Below are 12,103 nucleotides of genomic sequence, written 5' to 3' on the forward strand. Positions count from 1 at the left end.
AGGCTCTGCACAGCCTGCAGGGCTGTTGGCACCACTGTGATGTAAGCATGTGGGCGCAAGCTCTGTCTTCGCTGCTCCCTGGGCCCTGGAACACGGGCCTTGGAGAACAGTGTGACTCATCCTCTATGTGGCCTGGTCTCCATGGACCTCTCTATTTCTCTTGTAATTCATTTACTAATGGAAAGTGTAAGGCATTACTAGTTTCACAGCAAAATGATTAATTGACTAGAGGCCCGGTGCATGAAATTCCTGCTGGGTTGGTCCCTAGGCCTGGCTGGAGATCGAAGTGTGAGCGCCTGGTGTGGAAGGGCAGGTCACAGCTGACCTCTGGGCCCCTGGCCCCTATGCACCCCCCTCCCCCCCATACCTGAGTCATGGTGCCCAAGTCTCCATACGGAGATGTGGTGAGCAAGGCCAGACACTGTGGGCCGGAGAGCAGTGTAGGCCTCTCCCGGAGAGCAGGGAGGGCAGCACGCTCTCTCCTGGCCGGCCTTGCAGACCAGCTCCTGTTCGAACCCACCAGGAGCCCCACAGGCCCCTGTGGTCCCAGCTGCTGTGGCCTGGCTCACCTTAAAGAGGTTGTGCGGGTGCAGGGTGGGCTCCTCCTGGGCACCCAGCACCTGAGCTCAGGGGCTTCCCTGGCGGGCGAGCCCTGGCGTCCTGGGGGAGGGTTGCAGGGGGAGTGAGAACGAGCTCGCATTCTTACAGCACTTCCATCCCTGTCACCCCCGCTCCCGGTTAGCCAGCAAGAGGTCGCAGCGCATTGCCAATGCCAGCAATGTTCCACGCCGTCCCCTGGTGGTCAGCGCATGTCATAGCAAGCAGTCGGACTCCTGGCCTCCCTGTGGAACTCCCATCCAAGGGGACAATTTGCATATTAGGCTCTTATTAAATAGGATATTAAAAATTAAAAATGTTGCTGCTGTTATCCAGAGGCACGCACCTTGAGAACACGGAACAGGGGTTCCCACAGGAAACCCTGCAAAAGCCCAGAAGCTCCCCAGTGCCAGGAGTGAGTCTCGCTTTGTGTTAGATCCCCTGCTCCTGGCGCAGGGCTTAGCGCCACACAGGCCTTCAGTCACTGCGTCTGCATGACTGAGCGAGGCTGCTTGGACAGGCCCGGAAAAGACACGGAGACAGAGGCTGAGCCCTGAAACCTACCCCCATCCACAGGGCAGAGTGTTGGCTGAGATGTGGGCCTGCCTTAGGTTCCCCGTGTGCAGGAGGCTGCGGAGGCGGCAGCCTGGGGAAGCTTGCACATGACCTTCCGCAACCCTCCTACCTGTGAGTGAGGGTGCCCGTGCCCCACACCTGTCTGTGCTGCAGATTGATGCCCTTCATCACCAGTAGGGCCAGGGGACCATTTCCAGGACAAAGCCGAGAGCTGGCCTCCCACCCCCACCCGTCCTGGGCCGGGCTGCTTGGGCACAGCACCCAGGGTGCCTTCTCCCCAGGGGGCAGAGCAGTGAGCCACCAACATTCCTGCGGGAACAACCATTCCCTGAGTAGGTGGGAGGAGCAAACAAGACTGGAAGAGAGGGTCCTGAACCCACTGCTCACATGAGGCAGCTGGGTGCATGGTCAGAGCATCAGTAACCCTGCCTGGGTCTTGGTCTCCATCCCCCCTCAGCCCTGACACCCTCCCCTGAACAGGCCCATAACCTCGGGATCTGAGTAGGCTACACCACGGAGAGCTTCATATGGGACTTGCCCAAATACCAGGTATTTTACCTCTTTCATTGTATAAACCTCACAGACTAGTACAGTTATCTCTGTTTTATAGATGAGGAAATAGTCCTGGTAAGATTTAGCCATAGAGATTACAAGGAGTCTTAAAGAAAAAGATCAGTGAATAGAAAGTCATCACTATAGCATGAAGGAGGAGAAGGGAAAGTCCTAGAAGAATCAGGGCCTTTCAGCCACAATCCCAATCCTATTCCTTCCACTACCAGAGGGAGCCCAGGGGACTGGCAGACAGTCTGGGGTGCAGGGAGAGGGCCAACTGGGGAGGCATCACAGCCCCTCTCCCCTCTACCAGGAAACAAGTGCCCGCGGGCCGCCTGACCCTGCTGGGGTCACTTCCATGCGGCTGCATAGAAGTCTATGTCTTTCTCCTTCTGCCTGAGGCCCATCGCCTCCATCTCCAGCCTCTCCACGCGCCTCACCTTCTCCCTCAGGGAGTCCAGCTCAGGGAGGGGGCAGGAACAGCCTGGGCGCTGGCTGCCAACTCCATGTTCTGGGAGGTGGGCAAAGGCAGGGGACCTGGCTCAGGGCACCCTCGGGGCTGGGGAAAGGCCCAAGTCCCTGCAGCCCCAGGAGAAGCCAGGGGCGGCCAAGCTGGTCCATGTGCAGGCCCCTGTGTGGGGGCCCCACATGCTGTCACTGCAGCATGTCACCCCCCAGAGGCTCCCAGGATAGCTGGCTCTCAGGCAGCGCTGCTTTGAGCGGGAGGGAGAGGTGTCCCAGGTCACGTTCCTGGACCTGGGGTCCCGGTGACTGGGGCGTCCCAGCCCCTCACCCCCGGCCCACAGGATAGGCCTCCTGCTCACATTGCGGCGGGCCTCCTGCAGCTCCAGCACCAGCTGGTACAACTGATGCCTGGCGTCCGCCAGCTGCTTCGTCTTCTCCTCCCTGCGGGCGATGAGAACACGTGGTGAGGGCTCCTCAGAAGCACCCGGAAAGCCCACCACCTGGGAGACCACAATGGGGAAGGAGGGGGTCCTGGCTTCTAGGAGTGAGGAGGGCGTCTGCACGTGGGGCTGCAATAACGCTCTGGAGTCCAAGGTGAGCTTTAAGTTGTCACTGCAGCGCTCAGACTACACCACAGACCTGAGCTTTCCTCTGAGGTGCAGACAGGGAAGGAGCCCCCAGAGCCACTGCTCCCTCCACAGTCAGGCAGGCAGGGAGGCCCCCTGGCAGGGAGGTGAAGGGGGCAGCTTCCCAGGAAGTGGGCATGGTGCCATCACCAGCTGCAGGAAAGGGGGAGCAGGCCCACCGGACCGGATGGGAGAGACACATCCTCCCTCCAGCCAAGAGCACCCACACTGGGCCCGAGGCTGAGCGGCAGGCTGCTGCTCTGAGTCTGACAGGTCTGGACTGGCCGGAACCCTACAGGCCCAGCAGAACCCTGCTGTGCAGGCCCCGGGAGGGGAGGGAGCGGGATAGCCCAGGGCCCAACAGGGACCCAGCTCACAGCAGAGCCCCGTCACCCCAGGGCACTGTGAGAGCTGCCCCTTTTGCTGCACCGCATGGCAGTGAACCACATGTGTGAGCAACGCGGGTGACACAGGGCACAAGAGCAGAAAGACCGGGTCACTGGAGGACTCACAGCTCCTGCCTGACGCCGCGCAGCGTGGCCTTGGTGTCCGCCAGCTCCACGGCCAGGGGCTGCGTGTCCTCGCTGGGGCGGCTGCTGGTGTTCCACTCCTGGGTCAGGGTCACGACCAGCTACAGCAGGGCAGACAGAGGGGTCTCACCGGCGTGCTCCTGTGCCCGGCACAGTGCCCGCACTAGAACGTGGTGAAGAATGACCAAAAGACAGAAGAAAGTGAAAGAGAAGATGGCAGCCGAGACTGCAAAGCCAGGAGGGAGGCAGGAGAAAGTGGGGAGTTTTTAAGAAGCGAGGATATATTTAGTGAGAAAGAAGGGCCAAGGGAATAGAGCAGGCTCCCCAAGCTCAACCTCTGAGCTCACACAGTTGTCTCAGGGGACTGTGCCCTGCAGGGAAAGTGCCCACACCCTGCCCCCTCGGAAATGGGCCAGGAGGACAGACAGTGCGCAAGCTTGAGGGGAAGTCAGGATGAGGAGCGCGACCATAACTAGGGCCCCAGACCCAGGCCCCTCCCCACCGTCCCCCAGGCTGTTGAGCCACCCGCAAACGCAAACACACCTCCCTGTAACTGTCTTGCTCAATTAAGAGCCTCCTGAGGCGACAGGTCATGTTGCTGGAGAGAAACTCCAGCTCCTCCAGGGCCATGTCTGGGGCCTCCAACCTCTGCAGGTTAAGCAGGGTCTCCTGGTGGCGGGTCACCTGAGGGCACACAAGGGTAAGGTGCTGCGGAGGCCGGGCAGGGACCAGCGCTGGGGTCCCCGAGAGCACCCACCTCCCAAGGCCACGCCCCCTGGGACCTAGGCCCACTCTCCCACAGCTGACCCACCTCACTGACATTATTAACCCTCAGCCACCAAGTTCCTGTGGGGGCGGGCAGGCTCCTCAGCAAGTGCAGCCACACTCTGCAGCCCAGCTCTTTCCTCACACACCACTGCTGCTGTCACACTAGCTCGAGGAGGACACTGACTTCCCACAGACAGCACTCCTCCCAGTGTGGGAGCTCCCTCAACTGTCCCAGGGATTTCAGTCGCACACCATCCATGTGTCACACAAAGAGGGTAAGCCTGGGAGGGAGGGTCAGGAGGGATGGCATCTTATTCTGCAAATAAAATCTAACGCGAAGATGGCAAAATATCAGAGCGCTTATGTCAGAAGGTTGGGTCCATGACAATCTTATATTTTGAGGAAACCATTCATAACCTGAAATAATTCTGAGGAGAGCCTGTATCTCATCCCCACTGGCCACACAGGACCACCTGGTTCCCCTTTCTGCCGGGTGTGAGCGCAGGCCCATGGCCTCATCCTCACTGGGCAGCCTCTCCTCCACCTGCCGACATCACCTCCTTCAACCCAGGGACATGCCCTTGACGGGGAATCAAACCTGTGACCCTTTGGTCGGCAGTCCAACACTCTAAACCACTGAGCGAAACCATCTAGAGCCTGGACCCGCAGCCTAGCCCGCTGGCAGGAGCAGTGAACTCATCTCAGTCCAGGGCTGGAAGCGCCAGGGGGTCCTGCACCTGGTGCATGGGCTCCAGAGTAGGAAACCCCTCAGGTTCCCAGGCCAGGACCCCCGCCCCCAGTTTGGAAACCTGTGAAGACCCCTGAGTCCCAGGACTGCTAGGGTCCAGGAGGGTGGGGTCTGTGGAGACCCCAGGGGGGCGGGAGAGGAGCCAGGGCACCCGCAATGGGACAGGGAGGCAGGTGCACTCACCCCCGCCACCAGCGTGCTCTGCAGAAAGAGCTCCATGAGCTCTCGTACAGTAACGTCCATCCTGAGGCTGTGTCCACCGTCCATCGCTATGCACACAGGCTCTGGGCCCACCGTCTCTGAGCCCACCAGCTCTGCGCCAAGCAGTGCCAACGGCTACTCGCCCCACATTCCAAATGGCTCATCACCCCACATTCTAAACTGCTGTTTGCACCACATTCTAAACTGCTATTTGCTCCACATTCGAAAAAGGCTCTTTTCCCCAAATTCCTAACTGCTCTAGGACCCATATTCCAAAGGGCTCTAGCAGGGAACACAGCTGGGTCAGAGGCTGTGGCAGCTCCCGGCCAATGCTAAGTGCTTTGGAATACACAAAAATTATGACACACTCCCTGTGAAATTTAAAATCATTCTGGGCACATAAAATATGAGGAAATATAGAAGGTCTATGTCTACATCCTATGTACTTATAAATGTAAATTAACCACTTCAACATAATTTTGCCAATCTCCATTTTTAATTATTTTTTCCATCAGCCAAATTGCAGAAATTTGATCAGTTCCTTTGAAGTAACCATTCGTTTTATTTTGTTAAGTCTGACCTAGTAGCTCAGCTTGGGAGTTCTCTTTCCCATCACAGTGAACGGAGACCCTCCAGTTAGTAGTTCATACATTACAACACCTAAACCCACCAATTAGCTGCCTACAAAACGATTTGATAGAATATTAACTAGTAAGTAATTTAGAGGAAAGAAAAATGAACAAAATAAAGCTGCGTATTTGGGAAATATTTTAACAAAAAGAGCCTGTGCATAGCTTTCTGTGCAAGGAGCATTAAACTAGCACATGCAAGAAAGACATTTAGAGAACAGATATGCAGGTATGTCAGAACAAATTTAAACATCTAGGTTGTCAATCAATGAACTAGAAGTGTTTTAATTACTTTCTAAACTAGTAATCGTTTTATTTTGGTTAACTAAAAAATTTATTTTGATTTAAAATAAATTTAATTTTTTAAGTAAATGAAATCTTTGGACTTATGATAGAGGGGGGACAAAGTACCAGTTAGCATTTTTAGTAACTACCCAGCTCCAATAAATATTACAAATTCCCTAAAGTCAAAGAACAAAAATGAAAAAAAAAGCCCACCTACAGGTGTTATTTTTTCATACTCACCTAAATCAATTCCTCTTATAAAACCTACCAAAAGTCTAACAGCCTTCATTTGTGAGAAGCATGATGAGATTTAAAATAATGCAAAACAAAATGTGACCGAAATGGGAAACAAATTTATAAATGTAGTTACCTGAACTGAGAACACAGCACATTACATATAACTTAGAGATTCTTGATAAATTTCTTTAATGATTATGCAAATAAGGATTTGAATAACGGTTGATTATATGAGCTTATGCCAATGAGATATTAACTAAATACTAAAATTTTAAACTCTCTGCTTCCAAACTTCAGGGCCAAGGTTTCAGAGAAATGCAGCACAATTTATGGGACAAGAACTGTTTTAAAGAAAACACATAACAGTGACATAGAAAACAGGGTCAGGCAGACTGAAACCACAAGAGTGAGTGCAAGCCAGGCACAGTGATGAGCACGTTGCACACATTATAGCTCATTCAATCAACTCAACGGCCTCCAGGTGTTCCATCAGCTCCCACTGACTTAGCTGAACGTTGGACCTCAGGTATGCAAAAATTCTAGGAGTAATATAAGGTTTTCTATCCTGAAAACCGGTTCCATGCCATGGCTGCTATGGCTCAGTTGGCTGGAGCAGCATTCCATACACTGAAAGGTTGTGGGTTTGATTCCAGTCAGGCCATATACCTAGGTTGTGGGTTCAATCCCCAGTCAGGGTGTATATGGGAGGCAACCGATCAATGTTGCTCTCTTACCTAAATGATTCTCTCTCTCTCTCTCTCTCTCTCTCTCTCTGTCTCTCTCTCTCTCTCTCTCTTCCCCCTCCCCTCTAAAATCAATAAGCATATCCTCGGGTGAGGATGAAAAGAAAATGGTTCTATTAAATCTTAGAAAACTTAGAAAGTAATTTCCAAATTTTAATAGTTATAAATTCCTATCAAAATTCCCAATAGTTTCAGAGAATACCTTGACTCGAACTAAACCAACAATTCAATTATTTTATTATACAAGCAGTTTTACTGCCATCTGAGTCAGACCCTCAGAACGTTCTGCCGTTGGATTGGAAATCAATAGATACAGCTCTACAATCAGATTCCTAGTTGGGAAAAGTTGAATAATAGTCTTTAAACATACGATGAGACATTAGCAAACACCTCTACACTTAAGATATGTGGACTGTACATGTGGGATTTTGCAAGGGAATGAGGAAGAGGGGAGGTGAGAAACAAAAAAGTCAGAATCCCTTACTTGGAGAAAGTTATTAATAAAGCAAAAGTGTTAACAGCTGGACAGCCCTAACTGGTTTGGCTCAGTGGATGGAAGTCGGCCTGCGGACTAAAGGATCCCTCTCTGGTTAGTTTCCAGTCAAGGGCATATATCTTGGCCGCAGGCTCGATCCCCAGTAGGGGACGTGCAGGAGGCAGCTGGTTGATGTTTTTCTCTCGTTGATGTTTCTAACTCTCTGTCCCTTTCCCTTCCTCTTTGTAATATCCATAAAATATATACTTTTTTAAAAAGATAAAGAACTGGACAGGTGTGTACCCTTTCATTCATGAAATAAAAATATGTGACCTAGATTTTATAACATAATTACTTAGAAAGCCTCTTCCCAGCCTTCATTTTGCAAATACAAAGAAAGTGGGAAGGAAAAAATTGAGCTCTTTAGAGCAGCGGTCGCCAACCTTTTGGACCTCACGGACCACCAGTGGTCTGCGGGCCACTGGTTGGTGACTGTTGCTTTAGAGGGCTTAGGAGAACAGAGACTATCTTGGATTTTCTTTCTCCAAGGAGTGTTCCAATGATTATTTCTGTGGGAGAGATAATCAACAAAGTCTCCAGTATGTCTACAAAGTTAAAAGCACAATTGGAAATGAAAAATAGGAAAGATTCCTTTTTCAATGCCCTCTTACAAAGCAAATATCAACCTAAGGTGACACAGCCAACTATATGTCCCGTGTATTTTTCTAACAAAAATCAATAATGCCAAAAAGCGCTGTCCAAAATCATCACGCGCGACTCAGACAGGAGCAGTGGACAGTCTGCACATTCAGTGACTCCTCTGCCCTGTGCTGTGGCTCAGCTGAGTCCTAAAAGAGCAGGCCCCATGCAACAGAAAATGAATGATTTTGGTTTTATATAGAGTTACCACTGGTGCTTTGCTCAAGATACAGTTTCTTTTCATGGAGATAACGTAAAAATTACTATATGAAGAATTAGTTGCTTTTGAAGTTTCCTTTAACAAAGTGTTACTCTATAAAACAAAAGATGATCCTCAGCAGTAATCCTTGAAAAAAGGGAAATCCAGAATGTCCTAACCTTTCTATTATCTTTTCCCTCACAACCCTAGATACCATAATGTGTTCATGTATACAAAGCAAAGGAGAGAAAAGGTAAAGACAAGGCAACACCCGAAAGAGGACTCTGTTAAAAACTCTACCTAAGTTATTAGCTACGATTCTTATTATACAGTTTATAGCGATATATAAAGATGTGTCAAAAACAGAACATACCTTGTCATGTCCTGAATCTCCGCCTCTGACAGTATCTGGTGCCATGTGTTCAATAGTGCCACAGAACAAACACAACAAATCGAAAAGGTATGACAGGCAACAGTTTCTGGTGGGAGACAGGAAATTTTGTAGGTCATATTTTATGAACTACTAGAGGCCTGAGCCAGGCCTGCACCCTCTCACAGTCTGGGGCTCCCTGTGGGCAGCTGGACAGCCTTAGCTTTGCTGCAAAGGCAGGCTCCTGCCACTGCCACTGCCCCTGCACTCGCCAGCTGTGAGCCAGGCTTCTGGCTGAGCTGCTCCCCCTGTGGGAGCCCACTGACCACCAGAGAGCAGCTCCTGTGCTGAGCATTTGCCCCCTGGTGGTCAGTGCGTGTCACAGCATCATAGCTTGGTCTTTCTGCCATTAGGTCGATTTGCATATTAGCCTTTTATTAGATAGGATGATATAATAGACTAGGATAACATAGCTAAATTCTATTGTGATTACTGTTTATTGTAGCACCTAAAAAGAAATAAATGAAACACAGACCATATTTTATTTTTATTTATATATGTATATATCATAATTAAGTAGTTTTAATATACTTATTAGCATCTACCTATGACACCAGGAGGTCTCAGTTTGATTACAGTCAGGGCACATCTAAATATCCTTTTTTTTTTTTAGGAAAATCTTTATTGCTGAGAGCATTACAGATGCCTCCCTTTGCTCTCCAGGGCCCCCATCCACCCAGATCCCACCCCACGCCAGACCTTCACCACCCTATTGTCTGTGTCCTTAGGTAATGCATATATGCATATAAGATTTTTCCTGAATATCTTCCCATACCCCTCTCACTCCTTTCCTCTGAGATTTGTCAGTCTGTTCTGTTTTCATGCCTCTGATGCTATTTTATTCATCAGTTTATTTTGTTCGTAAGATTTCTTGTTCATTTATTTTGATTTTTAAATTCAGTTGCTGATAGATATGTATTTATTGCCATTTTGTTGTTCATATTTTTTCTTTTTTTCTTCTGCCTCTTCTTCTTCTTCTTTAAGAATACCCTTCAACATTTCATGTAATACTGGCTTGGTGGGGATGAATACCTTTAGCTTCTTCTTGTCTGTGAAGCTGTTTATCTGATGTTCAATTTTAAATGATAGCTTTGCTGGGTAGAGTAATCTTGGCTATAGGTTCTTGCTATTCATCTCTTTCGTTATTTCTTGCCACTCCCTTCTGGCCTGCAAAGTTTCTGTTGAGAAATCAGCTGACAGTCATATGAGTGCTCCCTTGTAGGTAACTAATTGCTTTTCTCTTGCTGCTTTTAAAACCCTCTGTTTTTCTTTAACAGTTGCCACTTTAATTATGATGTGGACCTCTTTGGATTCATCTTGTTTGGGACTTACTGAGATTCCTGAACTTGTAAGACGATTTCTTTTACCATGTGGGGGAAGTTTTCTGTCATTATTTATTCAAATAAGTTTTCAAGATCTTGCTCTCTCTTTCTTCTCCTTCTAGAAGCCCCATAATGGGAATGTTGGTACACTGGAAGTTGTCCCAGAGGCTCCTTACATTATCTCCATACCTTTTTATTCTTTTCCCTTTTGTTCTTCTTATTAGGTGCCTTTTGCTTCCTCATGTTCCAAATCATTTATTTGATTCTCAGAATCCTCTACTCTACTGTTGAATTCCTGTAAATTATTCTTTATTTCAGTTAGTATATGCTTAATTTCTCACTGGTCCTATTTTTATGTCTTTGGCATTCTCACCAAGATCCTTGAACATCTTAATAAGTCCCTTGAATCTCTCATTAATTCCCTTGAAGCTCTCATTAAGTCCCTTGAAACTCTCATTAAGATCCTTGAGTGACCTTAGAACCATTGTTTTGAACACTGTCTCCAGGAGTTTGCTTACTTCCATTTCTTTCATTTGTGACATGTTTCATTGTCTCTGTATTTTGGCAGCTTCCCTGTATCTGTATTTGTTTCTATGTATTAGGTAGAACTACTATGTCTCCTGGAATTGGTAGAGAGAACTTGTATATTAGGTTTCCTGTAGGGCCTAGTCACGGTTCAGACTCCCCAGTCACCTGAGCAGGGCACTCTGTGTGTGCTCCTGTGTGGGCTGTGTGCACAGTCTTGTTGTAGTTGATAATTGACTGCTGTTGGCATCACTGGGAGGAATTGATTTCCAGGCTGATGGGCTGTGAGGACCAGCTGCATCCCAAATGGAAGAGCTTCTGTGCAGGAGACACCCATATGGAACAGGACTTGTTTCAGTGGGGCTTTGGTGCTCACTGAGTCAGCTCCTTGAGTGTGTTGCTTGTGGATGTGCAGAGCTGTAATCTGTTATGATATGAAGCGGTCCACCAGATTCATTGGCTTTGGGGCCTCCAGGAGGTGCAAAGTCAGCCACTGCCTGGGGCCACCTAGCAGGAGCTACAGAGGGATCTGCAGATGGCTGCTATTTGTTTTGGGCTAGGAAGTGCCCAGGCAAGACCCAGCTGTAAAGCCAAACAGGCTGGTGATAGTACAGAGTCTTCGGCCTTTTATTGATAGGTTCGATGCCAGCTGTTGCTTGTTTGAGATTCTAGCAAAGTCTGAAGCCTGAGCCAGGATAGGCCACTCATATGGAAAATTGGCTACAAACAGCTTGGGTAGGGCTGCAAATTGGATGGGGTGAGGTCTCAGGGAATAACCAGGGTGGAGAAAACAGTGAGAGCCACGCTGATGGAAACTCAGATATGGCTGCCAGTCAGCTTTGTGACTGGGGAGGTCCCAGCACAGGAACAATGAACCTTGCAAGCACACACTTGACAATCATGCTGGCAAGTTACTCTCAGGGATCCTTCTTTTCAACAAAATTAGATGTTTATGTTGAAAGAGTCAGTACTTTAAAAATTAATGCATAAGTCGGGCCAGTGTTGCTCAGTGGTTGAACACTCAACTATAAACCAGGAGGTCACAGTTCAATTCCAGTCAGGGCACATGCCCAGGGTTTCTGGCTCAATTGCCAATAGGGGGCATGCAGGAGGCAACCCATCATGTATTATTTCTCATCATTGATGTTTCTTTCTCTCTCTCTCTCTCTCTCTCTCTCTCTCTCTCTCTCTCTCCCTCTCCCTTTCTCTCTGAAGTCAACAAAAATATATTAAAATTAACACATAGGTATACATATGATAGGATGTACACTACCACAGGGCATAATCTTTGCAAACCAGTCTGAGTGTACAGTATTGATGCACAACAGCATGGACTGGTGAATGAAGCATAGAGCAATCTGCCACAGCTCTCAAATCTCCCCTGTAAGTACACCCCCTCGTCTCCTACAAGGTGGTGTGCTTTGGCCAGCAGCCATCTGGTCCCCTGGCAAAATAGCACTGTTAGAGGTGTTCAAACGCATCTCTGTCTGTAACGC

General features: G+C 49.0%; 1 protein-coding gene across 1 annotated transcript in view; it reads right to left on the reverse strand.

The window, feature by feature from the left end:
• The window catches only part of LOC132211298 (protein Daple-like), a 75,440-nt gene extending 70,311 nt beyond the window's left edge, over positions 1-5,129 (reverse strand). The window contains 7 exon segments of the mRNA XM_059656041.1: positions 368-421; positions 2,088-2,197; positions 2,200-2,236; positions 2,550-2,631; positions 3,329-3,447; positions 3,890-4,030; positions 5,046-5,129. Coding sequence (XP_059512024.1) covers positions 368-421; positions 2,088-2,197; positions 2,200-2,236; positions 2,550-2,631; positions 3,329-3,447; positions 3,890-4,030; positions 5,046-5,129 — 627 coding nt within the window.
• Between the last annotated feature and the right edge of the window lie 6,974 nt (positions 5,130-12,103).

Source organism: Myotis daubentonii, chromosome 10 (genome assembly GCF_963259705.1).
Source record: "Myotis daubentonii chromosome 10, mMyoDau2.1, whole genome shotgun sequence".
NCBI classification, from domain to species: domain Eukaryota; kingdom Metazoa; phylum Chordata; class Mammalia; order Chiroptera; family Vespertilionidae; genus Myotis; species Myotis daubentonii.